Source organism: Moschus berezovskii, chromosome 9 (genome assembly GCF_049115385.1).
Source record: "Moschus berezovskii isolate FMDL1 chromosome 9, NW_MosBer_1.0, whole genome shotgun sequence".
NCBI lineage: Eukaryota > Metazoa > Chordata > Mammalia > Artiodactyla > Moschidae > Moschus > Moschus berezovskii.
This window is the reverse complement of record NC_142468.1, coordinates 68436600-68453595: the sequence shown is the minus strand read 5'-3', so window position 1 is coordinate 68453595 and position 16996 is coordinate 68436600. Positions and strand designations below refer to the sequence as shown.

At 49.2% G+C, this 16996-nt stretch overlaps 1 protein-coding gene across 3 annotated transcripts; it reads right to left on the bottom strand.

Annotated features, from left to right (window-relative positions):
• Positions 1 to 47: 47 nt before the first annotated feature.
• RMDN3 (regulator of microtubule dynamics 3) lies at positions 48 to 16138 on the bottom strand. 3 transcript variants are annotated; one of them, XM_055436211.2, is made up of 13 exons: positions 16077 to 16138; positions 15492 to 15685; positions 13409 to 13598; positions 12851 to 12994; positions 7806 to 8094; positions 6803 to 6905; positions 3734 to 3794; positions 2192 to 2267; positions 1951 to 2028; positions 1616 to 1714; positions 1291 to 1344; positions 1078 to 1158; positions 48 to 773 (listed from the first exon to the last, which is right to left on the bottom strand). In XM_055436211.2, the coding sequence occupies exons 2-13, from the start codon at positions 15676 to 15678 to the stop codon at positions 720 to 722; spliced, it is 1416 nt and encodes a 471-aa protein (XP_055292186.1). In that variant the 5' UTR covers positions 15679 to 15685; positions 16077 to 16138; the 3' UTR covers positions 48 to 719. The 3 variants fall into 3 exon arrangements, with proteins under 3 accessions (XP_055292186.1, XP_055292185.1, XP_055292187.1); XM_055436210.2 differs by lacking the exon at positions 16077 to 16138 and adding an exon at positions 15927 to 16070; XM_055436212.2 differs by lacking the exons at positions 1616 to 1714; positions 16077 to 16138 and adding an exon at positions 15927 to 16070.
• Positions 16139 to 16996: the final 858 nt, after the last annotated feature.

Here is a 16996-nt window from a genome sequence, read left to right as displayed (position 1 = left end):
GAATAAGGAGATGAAAACAAACATAGGGGGATTATAATCACTTCTAGTTAAATTTAAATTTTGGATTTATTTCAAGTTTGTACCAAAATATATTCCAGGCAACTCTTCAGATCATCATTTTCAGTCATAAGCCTTATTCACTGCTGTTCCAAACGCTGCCAGGACTCTGGAAGTCAGGTGGTCCAGCCCTCTGCCCAGGAGTACAGTTAGATCCACATGATAGACTGAGCAGAGGCAACACCCATGGACTCCCCACCTGCTACCCTGGCAGGTTGGGGTGTGATCTTAGGACTATATACTTTGGGTCTGAATATTAATCAGTGAAAAAGATTAGAGAGTACACATTCTGTGTTTTGTTCCTATAGCTCTTTGGAGTTCATCCACCTCACCAGCAGTTGAAAGGCAGCCTTCAGTGTTCTATCCACACTCTACCCTAGGGCAGGTGTGTACTAGTCTTGATTTTTTTTTGAGAACTCACTTTATGGAAAAAGTAATAGAAACCCAGGTCTCAAGTACTTCCCCAATTTCAGATTAGGTAAGGGATTAGAATAAATTAACCAGTAGGAAGAAACTGGGGAATTGTAGCAAGCAGCAGTCAGACCTAGGAGTCAAGACACTCCCTTAAGCAGCCTTGCTCAGTTTCCTGATCTAAGCAGGACCTAAGGGGAAAAGACTTAATTTTTTTCCTTTCTCGAGTCATGAAGTCCATTGAAATGTGATTATTCTCCTAAAATTACTTCCAATTCTTCCAGGTCCTTCTGGAAAGCTGAATCCTAGGAAGACAAGAGAATAAGACTAGGACTTTAAATCCAAGCCAACATTTCCTAAACCACTGGTACCTGAGAATGGGCCCTTTGGTTCCTTGCTATTACCAGTCATTTTCCCACTTTCCCAGGACAACCTGGAACCTACGAACTCTGTCTCCTCCCCAGGTGAGATGTATAGGAAAAAGCCCACATGCAAAGTGCAGACTCTTTTTTGGAGGGAAATAAGAACCACGGGAAGATATTCTTTCCTGAAAAGTCACATAATGACTCAGTGAAAGAACCCTGTGTTAGAAAAGCTCTTAAGTATTACCTCTTTAGTGACATTTGGCAGCTCCAGAGCCAGCTTCATCCACTGTTTAGCTTCAGGGTTTTTCCCTAGTTCTTTATAGCACTGAGAAGAGACAACAGTAAAAACCTGGGAGAAATACCACCAGGAGACTAGAAGGGAATGAGTGTATGCTTTCAAGAAAAAAAATCAACATACAGATATTTCATCTATGTTGAAATGGGCAGATGAGTTTACCTTACAAATATATATCCTTCCTGCTTTGGAAAATCCTGGCTGTAGTTCTTCAGCCTAGAGAAGGGAGAGTGCATTTCAGTAAGAGGTTCCGGAATCCAAGTCAGGCTAAAGTTTATTAGAGTTCCAGTATCCAACCTGGAGATTGATTCAGTGAGCCTACATTTTTTCAATAAGCCCTTCCAGTGGTTTCTAATTTTCCACAGACAGGCAAACATAAAACAGCCCTCTACCAGAAACCCCTCCCAATACACTAACGTCCTTAGGGAAAACAAGGTCACCCTGGCCTTTCTGGCTGCTGTCCACCCTTCCCTTCCCTCCCTGATACCTTTAGGAAGCTTAAGAGGGCATCCTGCACAGTAGCACCAAGGGGGCTTTCACTCAAGGCTGTCGCAGTTTTTTTTTCTAGCCAGCTCAGGTGAGAGACCTGCCACCAAAAGATCAAGGTGTAACTAAAAACTGAAATATCTTTAAGAACAATGAATGTTCTGTACTGAAAGGAAAAGGGGCAAAATAGGACTGCATCCAGTCACCACTACCATGACTGTTTGGATGGAATGACACATAAGCCAGACCATGTTGAGGACCCTGATCTTCCCTGCAAGGTGATCAGTGTCTCAGGATAGTTTGGGCTCTTGTGTCAAGCCCTGAAATTTAGCTCACCTGGTAGCACCACCTGCCAAGGAGAAAGTGAGCCATGGGGTTTTCTGGCTTGAGAGCAATGGCTTTGTCCACATGCTCCTAGAGCGGAAATATAAACAAGTTAACATCAGAGAGCAGAGCTACTAAGGGAAGACAGGCAAGTCACAGAGCTGTAGGGAAGGGACACCTTTGCAAAGAGCTAGGTTGGAGCAGGTAATCTGCACTAGACCAGCACCAGGGAAGGAAGAGAAGCCTTTCTCACCTTGAAGCTAAAGCCACTCTGGATGCGCCTCTGGATGCCCTCATGCTCAGCCAGCTGACCACAAAGCACTGCATACCTAGGGGGAAAGCAGCAGCAGGCTCAGGCACAGGGCTGAGGACCATCCCTGTGGAAGGGGCTTCCCACCCATGGCCAATGGCACCGCCCAGTACTTCATCTGCACATAATTCCTCTTTTCACAGACCTGTGGTCCCAATTCATATTCTTTAGCAAATACAGTGGTAGGTTCACAGTTCCCCAAAGTACACTGGGTACAAAAAAGGTGGGCTCTTTCATACTTAAAATTTAGACAAGGCCTCAATCCAAATGTCCCCTTGTGATCAGTATAGCCACAGCTGTCCTAAAAACTTAAGCAGTCTCCAAAAATCAGTATCAATGTGTAAGAATGAATATACTGTATCTGCTTAGCCTGGCAAGTATACTGGTATGTCACTGGGAAGCTGTTTGGGAAGGAGATACTCTCGATTTACCAACAGAAGCAAAGGAAGAAAAGGCCTCCGATTTCAGCCCTCTCCACACCCTCCCAGGGGAACAAAGCCATCCAGCTTCCCATTTTCTGTCTTCAAAAACAAAGGTCTTATGACCCCAGCCCCCTATTGCTGTTTCTGGAAGCACAGTTAACAAGGGAGTCTCTAAAGGCCCCAATTGCTTTTTGTGTACTCACTAAATATTGAGGGGTATTTGTATCAGATACTTCCAGAGGCTTATTTCCAGTTTAGTCCAAATAACTGTTTCCAAGAAAAGCTAAGAAATTATGAGGTCAGTTTCCATCCTTGGGACCCCAGAAGCCCCAAGAGTGCACACAGGGAAGCAACACCTGTAACGCCTAAGAAACAGGGATCTGGCATCAAAAGGCACTGCAAAGTTTCAGCAACAGATGGGGAAACAAGGCCCCTCCAGCTCACGATCTGAGGGCAGAGTTACAGAAAGCAGCAGGGAGGTGGAAAGGAACACTTTGACTAAAACCGAGGTGCTAGAACCAGGCCTCCAGGCCACAGGTTGGCTCTGACCCACACAAGGTGGCAGGACTTTGCCCACATGAGATCACAAACAGGGCTGATGCTTTTGTGGACTGACTGCCGAACTTCCTGGGGGTGAGCTCACATCTATGTTTCCTCATGCCAGCAAAGCGAAGAAGCCAAAGTCCACCACCAGCCAGGGATCGCAGCTAGGGGAATGAAGAGCTTGTATGGGAGAGGGGAACTGCCAATGTCCCAACCTCCCTGAGGAGCCAGAAGCCTCAAATTTGAAGCCAGGGATGACTTGTAACAAAGCTACTTATTTCTCCAAGTTTCAGTGGGAAGCTGTACTACTCTCCCTTGCCTCACTCCCAAGGCACTTCCCAAAGGAAACTCCCCTGGGTCCCTGGCTTGGCGAAGGATGGGACATATGAAAATAAAGGCCAGAACTTCCTCTCCTGGTGCCTCTGGCAAATGCCTGTTTGGCCAGGGCAGAGAAAAGAAAGGGCTCTGCTCCACTCTAACCCATGCTGGCTCTTTCTGGGCCCCTGCAGGGTGTTATTACCACTGATGACACTCTGCGTTCTCATTCCCCTTCTCCAGAGCGACTTCGGCTTCTTCTTTTCCTGTAAGACAGAGGTGATCTGGAGTTGGATCATGGGCTCCCATGACCCTTCCACGGGAAAGGCTGTGGGAGGATGGACTGTTCTAGCTCTCACAGTTCCCACCCAAGCAGGACTTATAAATAGTAATGTTCTTGATCAGAGTGAAGAGCTGCAAATAGCTTTTCAAGGATAACTTCCGCTTTGCCTTGCTTTCCCTATCTCTGTCATCAGCTGTCCCAGCTATATAACACCCACCCAACGTGCTCAAAGCATTGCAAATATAAAAGGACTCGAAAGCAATCACAGTGTCGCCAGTAGATCATTACTTGGAGAGTTTTTGATTTGGGGTCAGGACAGGCTTTAGGGTGTCCATGAAATCCCACTGAAATATTAGGCATATGTCCATTTTCTTGAGAGGGTCCACAGCTTTGATTGAATTCTCAAGAGGACCATGATCTAGGAACAGTAATCATGGCTCTGGGCCAGAACTCACTAGAGCCAAATGACCTGGCATCTGACCAAAGATGACTTTCATGTAGTCCTTACCCAAGTTTTCCAGGCACCAAAACTAACAGAAATCAAGACCTAAACACATGCAGGCTCTTGACAAGGGTCCCCTAGAAGGTCAAGGAGCTGGAGCCCTCCAGATGAGAACCATTACACCTATACACTGGAGAAAACAACACTGCAAAATGGGCCATCTGACTAGAATCAAGAGGGCTTCCATAAAAGAATGAAATAATGCCATTCTTAGCAACATGGACAGACCTAGAGATTATCATGCTAAGTGAAATAAGATGGAGAAAGACAAATATCATACATCACTTATGTGTGAAATATATTTTTAAAAATGATACAAATGAACTTACTTACAAAACAGACTCAAACTGGTCACCAAAGGGGAAAGGTAGGGGGAGGGATAAGTTTGGAATTCGAGATTAACAGATATGAACTACTATATATTAAATACATAAACAATAAGGACCTACTGTATGGCACAGAGAACTGTGTTGACTATCTTGTAGTAACCTATAATGGAAAAGAATCTGCAAGGTATATCTGTGTATAGATAGATATACTGAATAACTTTGTTATTCCTCTGAAACATTGTTAAGTCAACTATATAATAAAAATTTGAAATAATAAAAAAAATTTTTCAATGGTGAGTGCTTGAAAGGGTACAGAGAATGGAACAAAAGTACTGTGTTGAGGTGATAGGCTGGCTAATCTGAAATGTTTCCTCCTGTATAAGTGAGAGTGATCATGGTATAACTTTGTATACGCAACAAATAAATTTAAAGAGAACAGGTGAGAACCCTACAATTCCCCTATCCAAGCAGAAGAACCATACGGCTCTAGCACTGAGGGACACTGTCTCTTAGGGGACTTCACTCTGCCTGCTTCAAAGCACTCTCTAGGGAAATAATGGTGAAGAACTAGGCAACCAGTTCCTGCAGCCTCCTGATGGTCCAGCTTCTAGAGGCAACACGAAATGAACTTTAGATCCACCAACAATGGTCCTAAAAAGCTAGAATCACAGAGCAGAGCCTTTAAAGTCTCTCCATAGTCCTCTGACCTCCAGAAAGAACAGATTTGTCTGGGGGTGCTACAGGGAGCCAGACCAGTATGGGCATAGCTGCTTCTCTAACCACTGCTCCATCTCCACCTTCAGGGTTCACGTTGGCTGTTAATACTAAGAGATGATCAAAAGGAAAAAGAAAGGTGGTTGTTGCCACCAAAAGTCCAGACACCAGCCCCAAATGCTGGTCAGAATCCTCACCTGAAACACAGGAAAGGCAGCAGAAACTGTTTTGAAAAGAAGCAGACAGTAATTAAGAGCCTTCAGTTACAACTTCCAGGGATTTTTCTGAAGAAAAATCAAACATTCACCTCAACTGACCCTTCCATGTTGGCAGAATTCTACAACACGTCATAGAATAACGACCTTGAGGCACTGTCAGACTCTACATTATCGAAAATTCAGTGTCTGCAACGCTGACCTTATAAAAGCGGGGAGGCAGATAGTTCAGTTAACTGGGTAACGGAACTATGAGATGTGGAAGTCCACTGACGGTGCCTGACTCAGAGGGTGTGTAGCTAGGCACGACACATCACCTTCCCCGTAAAACCAGTCTCTTTAAAATCTCAGGAGTCTTACCAACTTCACAGTAGAGGACAGGCCATGAACCTGGCACAAGTTAGATGCACTCTACATGGCCCTGGGTACAGATTTTGACAACAGAGTTGCTAAGTAGACCCCAGGGACTTCTAAGCTAGTGGTATTCTCCCAAACTACTCCTTCCCGGCACTCACCAAACGTACTCCACTCATTATATTATTAAACACCTGCCCCACAGGCTCCATAACTGAAACTAGATTCTTAAACAACAGAAAAAAAAAAATCCTCCTCAGGTTAAGAAAGGTTTTGCCCTTTGTACTTAAGGAATTAGGACAAAGAACAGAGCTAATGAAACAACTACAATTGACCCTGAGCAACGCAGGGGTTACCAGTCAAAAATCCACGTGTAACTTATAGTCAGCCCTCTGGCTCACCAGTAGAGAATCTGCCTACCAATGCAGGAGATGAGGGTTCAATCCCTGGGTTGGAAAGATCCCCTGGAGAAGAAAATGGCAACTCCAATGTTCTTGCCTGGGAAATCCCATGGACAGGACCCTGGCAGGAGTTGCAGAGTCAGACAAAACTTAGCAACTAAGCAACAACAAATCCTCAGGCCCAAGCACCCATAGACTGTGTGTGTGCTTGCGCTGCTCAAATCACTGATGTTCAAGGCCAGCTGTACTACAGTCACATACGGCTGTGTGACAAGCCCCACAACGTGCAGAAAAGCAGAGACTGCTCTCTGTCTCCAGGAGGAAATGGGTCTCTGGGAGCCAGTCTGTCCCTGGTGAGTACCTGAGCCCCAGCCGCCCTCACAGCCTGTGACTTGGTGGGTGCCCTGGGCCCCAAGCCGCTGGGCAGCTCCACCCCCAGAATCAGCCAGTTACACCAGAAGGCTGGCAGCACTTACCGCTTAGGGCATAGGACCGCTTCTCACTCGCCTCCTCAGCAAGCTCACACATGTCACTGTAGGCCCGGGCCAGGCGCCAGAGAAAGTCCTGCCGGCTTCCATGCTGCAACCCAAAGAGAGGGATGAGGCCCCCTTCTCTCAGCCGCAGAGAACTGGAGCCCTGACCTCCTCCCCACACTCTACCTTTGAGTGTGTTGTAAACACTGATATCAGGCCATCCCACAGGACCTCTCACCTGCAGTTAGCTGGTGACATGTCTAGTCAGTAGATTGCACAACCCACAGAGTGAGGGCATCCTGGCCTCCTAATGCTGTGAGGAGGAAAGGTCAACTCCAACATGTAATGGGTGACAGCAAGAGAGTGTGGAAATGCCCAAGAAAAGGGAAATTCTAACAGGGCATTTATAGCTCAGTTCACTTCAGTCGCTCAGTCGTGTCCAGCTCTGCGACCCCATGGACTGCAGCACGCCAGGCTTCCCTGTCCATCACCAACTCCCGGAGCCTACTCAAACTCGTGTCCATCAAGTCGGTGATGCCACCCAACCAAACCGTCTCATCCTCTGTCGTCCCCTTCTCCCGCCTTCAGTCTGTCCGCATAAATTCTGGCAGTGAACTTGAGAAGGGAACTGTGACTGAGTGACACCCACACTTGTCACTGGTGATGAAAACTTCAAATGGGGCAGGCAGCTGTGGGTTTGCCTCAAGGGAAATAAAAGAGGAAAAGTTCCAGTTCTTTCCACATGTCTCCCTATGCTGAGAGGAGCTCTTGCAGTTGTCCTACCAGAGCCAACTACCCAGGGGGTGATGGGGGAGGAAGCGCTGGGGCAGGGAGTACACAGGCCCCTAGGGGCAGCACTTGGCCTGGAAAAGGGTGTACGACCCTGAGGGTAGATGCAGAAACGCCATGTCACCCTCACTTCCCTTCCCGTGTCACCTGGCAGGGTCACTGACATTCGTGGGAGCGAACAGGGGGCAGGAGGGTAGACAGGCCGTTGGAGCCTCACCGCCAGCTTGTTGTTGAGCAGCAGCTGGAAGCCCTCCCGCTTGCCCTGCTCACTGCTCTGGTGCAGCTCGTCTGCCTGCTGCAGGAGCGGCAGCACATCTTCCTGGCCAGGGGAGCCTCCAGCCTCCAGGGCTTCAGGCTCCGGACCCAAAGCCACCTCCACCTCCAGGTCCAAGGAGTCCTTTCTCCCCATCTTCACGGTCTCGCAGCTCACTTCATCTTCACCGTCACCGTCACTCTCCCTTTCAGAGTCCCGCTCATAGTCAGACTCAGCATTGGCTGTTGTGTAACTGTGGCAGGGAAACAAAGTGACAAGGTCAAGGGCTCCAGCCCCCTCCACAAAGAGGGGCTCTCCACGCACTGCGGTCAGCAGCACTGACCATGAGCCATGCCCCTCACTGAGGGGGACTCAGTCCTGAGAGAATGCTTCCTAGGGAACCATGGGAAGGTGATCTGTGAGGGGAAGAGTGACCAACTCGGAGCCCTGTGACAGTCAGAGGCCCATATGAGAATGCCCTGCTTAGCTACCACCACGTCTGCCAGAAAACAGAGAAAGCCTAGAAAGGTATCAACAAAATGTTAGTGGCCCTCTCAGGACAGAGGAATTAATATCCCCCCTAGATTTTAGTATTAGATGGGATTGCTTTAGGGAGCATAAATTCTTCTTATAAGTAATAAAAGTTTAAGATAAAAACCTTAAGATGTAGGTGGAGCCCGATGGCTCACAAGGGGAAGGGTTTGTCAATCATTTTTGCTTTATCAGCCAAATGCACCTGCCAGAACTAACATGGGTGGATGCCAGCCTCTGTGGCTGTGGGTGGCCACAGATATACATATTTTCTTTCTCAATTCAATGTATACCTCTGTCCCAAGTCAGTAACCAAACCTCAACCACAACAGGAGTAGCCCTTGGAAACCTTGGTAACTGGTGTGCGAAGCCGGGGAGGGCTGCAGCTGGAAGCAGAAAGGTAGAAGATGCAAACAATCCCTTAGGAAGGTGTCTGTGGGGCTGCCATCCAGGTGTCTCCTGGGGAGCCTAACTGATTGCACCCACTGTTTCTCTTGGATCTTTGCCTCTACCAGCAGTTGTTTTCCCCAACTGAGTCAGACAAAAACTGAGCAGAGCAGAAGATAAGGCTTCCAGGGGTCACAACCAGACACCAAAGAGCCCCCAGGCTGAGTGAAGGAAAAGCAGGTTCTGTCTGAGCTAGCTGGTTCCAAAACACAGGGAAGATCCTTGAGTCACTTAAGGATAAACCTTCCTCCGTCCTGAAATTAAAGAGAGGTAGGATTCCTGTGGCTGGAGCAGATCAGACCTGAAGGAGAGACACAAACAAAGTCACAACAAGATAGCCTAAGGTCAGTGGGGCTGACTACTGCAGGCCCAAGTGCTGTCCTCCTCATCTGGAAAGCCAGAGAGGACAAGGGAGCAGTGAGTAGCCAGACCTGGGGTCCAACCCATCCGTCCTGTTTCTTTATAGAGGAGCCTTCAGATGCATTTAACAAAGGGGCTCCGGAAACATCTATTACAAGAAACTGGAAAGTATTTGAAACCTTCCTAACCCTGCTTTTTAAAGAGGTCATACAAGTATCTCCCCCATCAAGCAATTTGCAGTAAAAACTTTAGAAATTAAAGGGACAAGGAAAAGTGGTATGAGATTTCACAACCAACCTGGGTGGTGATGAGCAAGACCACACAGGGGCAGCCTCGAGAAACTCTCCTAGGCTTAGACAATAACCTGCCCCATCCAGAAAGTCAAATCAGTGGCTACCAGTGCCCCTACTCAGCCCAACCCAGAGGCAAAATGAGTAAATGGATTTTTGGCGGGTGCAAGCTTGAGTCTCATCACTTCACACTGCAAAAAGAAGAGGAGACCCCGCTCATTCCTTGCTCAGCTGAAGGCTGCCTCAGCACATGGGGAGAGACCCCTGCTCTCACCCTGCCTGAGCACAGTGTCCAGGGAATGGAGCCGCGAGGAAGGTCCTTCAGCGCTATGATCCCTCTGGGCCTTAAAGGCCAGGGAGCTCACACGGGCAAGGGAAAGGAGAGGTCAGGGGGACCTTGCTGCCACCCAGTGAGAGCTGGTGTCGCAGCATTCTGCCACATTTCTTGGACCACATACCCAGTTGCTGATGAAATCCACCAGAGAAAAAGGGGTGGCCCTTTTGTTCAACATGCCCAGCAGCTTTTGAGATGAGTACAGACCTCTGGAAACGTCCTTTGGTCCTGTGCACTCAGGCTAGACACACTGTTCCCACTGTGGAGCAAGGACTCAAGGCTCCCTTGAGGCAAGGAGGCCAACTCTGCTCCTTAAGGAGAGTCCCCAGGTCAGGGATCAAGGACTCTTACACACACAGCCCTCCCGGCAATTACATTTCTTTCCTCCAACTGCTAAGCCCTATAAGAGGTGCTGAGCTGAGGCAAAGACAAGCAGGCCTGGGCCCTGACCCCACAGTGGTGGGGAAGATAAGACCAAGAGGAACGAAGTGATAAGCGAACGCCCAAGGAGGAGTGGCAATGAGGCTGCCGGCAGTGGCTCCTGGCTGGAATGCCAGGTTTGCCAGGGGAGCTGGTATTAGGGTGAGTTGGGTTTTGCAAGGAGGGAAGTAAAGCTGCGTTTGGAACAAGGCTCTGGGAACACGCTAACCGACCCACCCAGTGATTCAGACTCTGGCACATTCAGCTGATCCCCTGGGAGCTGTTTTATTTGGAAGAAAGAGAACACAGCTTTCAGTGGAGCAGAGCTGCCCATCAAATAGTTGTATTCTTTCATTCCCTCAGATGCTCTCCTTCCCCAGGGCCCACATGTTTAAAGCCATTTTCAAGACTTGGTCTCTTCTCCCTTGACCATGACCAAACAAATGATTCACCACGGCCATTGCTCCAGACAGGAGTCGGCTAACCCAAAGTCTTGCACCATGCACGACCATCGGCTTCCACATGCCACAGGTTCGGTCACAAGGCTGAGCCTGCTGGAGCTGTTATTAAGGAAGCCACCCTTTCCAGCTGCTGCAGGCAGCTGGCAGCCCTGTCCTGCCCTGTATGGTTTTGGGGGCCCCAGTGAGCACCCCAAGCTACGAAGCACCCATAAACTCCCCTGGCTAATCACCCTGGCTTGTGTTGCCCCCAGAAGCTTGTACAATTTCTTAAAATTATCATGAAGGGGTTTGAGTTCTATTATCCTAGTCTTGGGCAGAGCTGTGGCCTGTCCTTATGTTCCACACTCTTACAAAGTTCAAATGTCAAGTAACTGGCTTCCTTGGGTTGCTTAGAGATGCTCCTTAAGTCTCAGGGCCCACTATCGACTATTTCATCCTTTCTTTTTAATCCAGATGTGTCAAACATTAATTTCCTTTTTGCCCGCTCTAACACAGCCCTCTGGAAGCATGTCTCAGCCCAGAGGTATGAGGTAAATCGAACAGAAAACAGCCACTTCTGTGAGCCCTTGAGATAATAGGGGTCAGACCATCCAGGCAATAGGACCAAAGCTCTTCCCTAAGACATCACTGTTTCAGAAGGCACCTCAGCAATAATCAAATTCAGCACAGATGCCCAATGGCACTGACATGGAAAAGGAGTAATACATCTCTTACTTTTCTTAGAAAAGCAAATGAAGAAAGGTAGGAGAATATATCGTTTAAACAAGAATGCAAAGCTGAGGGACTTCCCTGGCAGTTTAGTGGTTAAGACTTCAAGTTTCCAGCAGGGGCATGGTTCCATTACCGGTTGGGGAACTAAGCACAGAAAAAAAGGCTGACACTTCTGAAGAAGATATACTGAACAGACCACACTGCTCTGGGCAGGTCTCAGTCAATGGGAAGAATTGTCCCGGGCTGTGGGTGACATGTCTTCCCGTGAAGGCCCTTCTGTGCTCTGATGACCAAACCAGGCCTCAGAAGGCAGATGAGCCTGGCTGAGCCTACACGTAGGAGCTCTGCAACCCTGGGCCCACATGCATCAAACCTCGTTAGGCCTCAAGTCTCCATCTGAGAAGCAGGGCGAAGAATATCACCTACTTCCTAGAGCTTTGTGAGACTGAGGAAATACCTCTGAAGTGCTTCCCACCGTGTCTGTCACAAAGGAGGAATAAACCGTAGTTAACATTATGAAGTGTTTCAGCTGAAGAGGGACATGCTGCAAAGACCATTGTGAATGACTGGTTTAGCTTCTAGTTTCCGTGTGCATGTTTGTAGCTACACCAGTCACTCTGCCCTGACAGGACAGGCCTGACTGCTCACTTCACCAGCCTCTTCCTTGAAGAGCAAAAAGGGTCAGCAAGGGTCACAAAGAGAGACCAGCCTCTAGACCCGCCATGGGCCACCTGGATGACTGGCCCTCGAAGCAGACAAGGGCAGACGCTGCTATTAACAGCACTGCAACCAAGATGTTCATTCAGACTCTATCCATGGGACAGAAGTTTCAAAATGGCACCAGTGGTTTAAAACCAAAAGGCCCTCAGCCTGACCAACCTGGGTGTTCCACCAGGCTGCAGGACTCCTGCCTGCAGCCCTGTCTCACAGTAAGGCCTATGGCCAGACCTGCTGACCCACCAATTACTCAGGTGAGTCACCGCCCACCTGTGAAGAGGGCAAGGGAGCACAAGCAGATCTCCCCCGTGGGAAGAGAACTTCCTGAGGGAGGGAGCATGCTTAGATCTTAGACAGCTCTGCAGACCTGGCCCAGTCACTCAGTGAAGGAAATACAGTCGTTAAGACAAAGCTTACAAAGTCCTTGTGATAACAGGAAACCACCCAACCGACGTTACAGTAAAATAAAAATAAAGGATCTAATAACTAGGTAAAAAGCAAACCTACTTGGAGAAAAATAACAGATGCAAACACTAACTGCTGTTAACATTTCCATTTGTCAGGATGACATATGGTGGATGGCTTTTCTTATTTCAACTGTTTTGTATTTCATTTATATCCTTACCTTGTTCTAAAAATTACGTACAGCAGCTTGGGGTGAATTTTTCATTCTAAACATTACTTTTACACAGTGTAACCTGGCTGAAGCCACAGCTGTCTCCAGGAGAGACGACTCACCCGCCTTCACTCTCGGCGTCTGTGAACGTGGCTCCCGAGGTGGCCGTGAAGTAGACAGAGCTGGAGCCGGTAGAGTCACTCCTCTCCCGGGCAAATGGGAACCTTCGCCGCCGAGCCACTTTTTGGTTCTCTTCCATATGCGATCTGAAAAGCAAGCTCCTTTCCAGAGGGTGCCATTAGGCCCTTCCACCCTGCCTTTTCCCTCACCGTGAGGGAGCCTCTTACTACTGCTGCTCATTAAAGGGCCAAAAGCAGAGAAACTCTGGGGTCTCTGCCCTCAGGAGAGCAAGAAGAGCAGCTGGCAGGACCCAGCCTACAGAGCAGACCAGGTTAAACAGGACAAAGTATTTCAGCTGCTGCAACAGACCCCGAGGGCCCAAAGGCAGCAAGAATTCAGGCAAGGCAAGGAATCAAGCACACGGCTTCCCTGCCAGTGAGGTGAGAAGCCAGAAAACTGGCTGTCTGTGGCAATCAGACAGCAAAGGCTGAGAAAGCTGTCGGGGCAGGGAAAAGCCAGGGTGCAGGGGCCAAGGCAGGAAGCAAGGCTGTAATACTCACCGGACCTCCCCCACAATCTGCCCAGCAAGCCCCTGCAGGCTGCTCCTCAGCTCTTCTACCTCCCGCCGCAGGGCCACCAGGCTGGTCAGCACGAACTCCAAGCGGTCCAGTACCTCCTCCTGTCCTCGTGGAAGGCTTGGCAGCACTGCAGCATCGCCAGCCTCACCCGGGACCGCCCGCAACGGCCTGACTGGAGGAAGGAGGACAGGAGACAGTGATGCCCGTGGGGTAGAGGGACGAGAAGATCCTGCACCCAGAATTCAAGAACTCTTACTTCTCACTGGAGTTCAAATTACAAAGATCTTTGAGGCTCAGATATTCACAAGTCCCAGGTAACAAAGCAGGAAAAAAGAAAAAAAAAAATCAAGGTCCCAATCTTTAAACGAGAGCTCTCCAGGGAATTCTCTGGTGGTTTAGTGGCTAAGACTCAAGACTCCGTGCTTTCACTACCAAGGGTCCTGGCTGAGGGACTGAGATCTTGAAAGCACGGCCAAAGGGGGAAAAAAAAGAAAAAGTCCACAAGAGCCCTCTGTTGCAAAAACCTTGCACCCAGGGCCCTTCATGAGCACTGTACACCTCAGCAGATAATGTAGAATGCGCGCAAGACTGCGATATCTAAAAGGCAGGATGGCTGCCCTGCTGCCCAAATCCCAGGCAGTCAATACTTAGCACACAGCAAAACTGAAATTGAGCTCACTCAAATTCTGATCTCGCACTTCACAAAAAATAGCAAAGAACACTCTTTCCTCTCAAGAGCCTCACTTGTATTACCAGAGAGTGGCAAGGCAAACAGGCGCAGTTACTGAGAGGAAAGGCTCACCGGGAAAAGCCCACCCAGACCCCACTGGAAGAAACATCACCGCCAAGCCCTGAATCGCGCTCTAAGTAAATTCTCAAAGTGAACGCTAGACAATGGATACCTAAGACAAGTGGATGGGAAATGTAAAAACATTGCTTTCTGGAAAGAAACCAGAAAGGCAGGACCCACAGTCCAAGCAAGCATAAAGCTGTTAAAGGAAATCTAGTAACAATAAAGGCTGGATTACTGTACAGATCCAACAATGTTCCAGTATGCAAAGCAAGAAAGATCCCTGGGAATATGGTTACCACTTCCCAACCTCAGTAGAAGACTACAGCTAAGAAATTACAAACCAACAAATAAAATACAAGGAAAAGAAAGGAAAGGCAAGCACACTTGCAGTGCTAGGTTACTACCAGCTTATAAAATGCTGACAAATAATTGCAATCTAAGGTGAAAACTCTTAAGACTTCAAAAACTAACTTTTCTGAACCATCTGGCATTTGGTCATCAGAGGAAACACGTGTTCCCAATGAACATGAGGCAAGATTACTTGAATGCTCTTCTATCACACACACATGAGGGGAGTGGTTTGGACGAGCCCTAGATGCTTTGCTCTAATGGGTTAACATTAAAGTTTTCCAAAACTGAAAGTACTAACCATCTGTGGCTGGCTCCCAGCCATATTCAGCTTCAACTGCAGTAAGTGCACTCCCGGCCCCATGCTGTGGGAAGTCCACAGGACCAGGTGACCAGGCTCAATCCTGCTACTTACTTGCTCTGTGATAGCCTCAGGAAAGTTACACAACTTTTTTCAATCTCAACTTACTCATAAGAAGGATTAAAATAAAAAAGCAAAACTTGAACTATATAGTCTCCAAGGTGCCTTCGAATGTTAGTACTAACCTAATTTAATACATCAGCCTCAAAAAATTTTAATTCCTCTTTTTACTTTCTTTTGGACCTTTCCTCTACTTATCAAACACCTCAACCACACTAAGCAAGTAATTTTAATACATACACAGCACTTCTGCGGCCAGAACTAAAAGTGAAAGCTAAGCCTTTTCACTATATACTTTCTTGGGATTACAGGAAAAAGACGACAGAAGAGGAAGGCTGCTTTTCCTTTTCGATAAACTTTCCCCAAACTTGAAACTCTCAGGCCCCGCACCCACCCCCCTAATTTTTCCTCTGTTGTCCTGTCCCGCAGGTTCTGCTACAAGCAGCCCCGACCCCAAGCCCACCCCTCAACAGTCACTGAGGCCTCAATAGCCCCGCTCCTACCTTGGCGTCCAGGCTCTGAAGTCTGCGTGTAGTCCAGAGAGTTGGACCGACTCTGGCTCTGGCCGCGGCGCTGGGTCCGTTTCCACCGCTGGCTGTAAAGGGCACACAGGAATCCAAGGCCCGCGGCGGTGCCCAGCAACAGTCCTAGCCCGGCGCGGGCGCCACCCAAGGTCCCCAGACTAGACATGCTACACCTGCAGCCCGCGTGAGCCACCCAGAGCAAGCGGGCGAAGGAAGGGAGGGAGATTCGTGAGTGTGGTCCACCCATCGCCAAAGCCGAACCCTGAAGATAATCTCCCTGCCCAGACCCCAGGCATTCGCCACCCTCACCCTAGTCCCGACCTTGAGGTTTCTGCTAGCCCCCAGACCTGACTACCACGCCGCCCACCCGGCCCTTCGCAGCCTCCCCTCCAACACGCCCCCTAACCCTGATACCGGAGTCAGGTCGACGGGCTTCCAAACTCCTCCCCCAGCCTCACGACACTGCAGACCACAAAACCGCTGCCCTGGCTACAAACCCCTGGCCTTCCCGCCGCGCCCTCTGAAGGCGCCCCAGCCTGTCTGGACCTCAACTCAGACTCTTACCCTGCGGCTAGCTACTGTGGCGAAGGCCACGGCTTCTCTGTCAATGGCCGTGACGTCATCAGACGGCGCCAACTAGCAGCCTCGCGCGCCTATAAGAAGGCGGGCGTGAGCAGCGCAGACCTTTGAGACGCCACCTCGTGGCCAGGGTTTTCCCTAGGGGGCGGGGCCACAGGCACTACCAGAGGGGCGGAGCCAGCAGAGATCGGAAAGGCGAACCGAGAAGGGTTAGAGGCCGAGTAAAGGCGGACAGGAGAAGGGGACGACAGAGTGAGATGGCTGGATGGCATCACCGACTCGATGGACATGAGTTTGAGTGAACTCCAGGAGTTGGTGATGGACAAGGAGGCCTGGCGTGCTGTGATTCACGGGGTCGCAAAGAGTCGGACACGACAGCAACTGAACTGAACTGAAAGGCGGACAGGGCTTCCCAGCTGGCGCCGCTAGTGGTAAAAAACCTGCCTGCCAATGCAGGAGATGTAAGAGACACGGGTTCGATCCCTGGGTCAGGAAGATCCCCTGGAGGAGGGCACGGCAATCCACTCCAGTATTCTTGCCTGGAGAAACCCATGGACAGAGGAGCCTGGCGGGCTACAGCCCATAGTGTCGCACAGAATCGAACACGGCTGAGCGACTTAGCACGCACAAACAGGGGAAAGCTGAGAGACTCCGTGGAGTGGATGCTCAAAGCAGTAACTCCGTGGTCTGGCCAGCTGAGGTTCCGTTTCCCTCCAATCACACCAGGTTACAGCTGAGGTTCCACTTCCCCTCAATCACACCAGGTTACTTAGTGTTCCCGGAATATGCTCCGCATACTCAACGTTTCTGCCTTTTCCACTATTGCTCTTTCTGTCTTGAACCCTTGACTGGAAAACGCCACCCATCGCCACCTTTCCTTAACCCTCAGTCAAAACTCAGACTTT

Excerpts from the sequence above, each read along its gene's own strand:
- RMDN3 (XM_055436211.2), bottom strand. The coding sequence starts at position 15,678 with ATGTCTAGTCTGGGGACCTTGGGTGGCGCCCGCGCCGGGCTAGGACTG. Across the intron at positions 2,268-3,733 it reads AACGCAGAGTGTCATCAGTG|GTATGCAGTGCTTTGTGGTC; the intron begins GTAATAACACCC and ends CTTTCCCCCTAG. Across the intron at positions 1,159-1,290 it reads GAAGGATATATATTTGTAAG|TGCTATAAAGAACTAGGGAA; the intron begins GTAAACTCATCT and ends GTCTCTTCTCAG.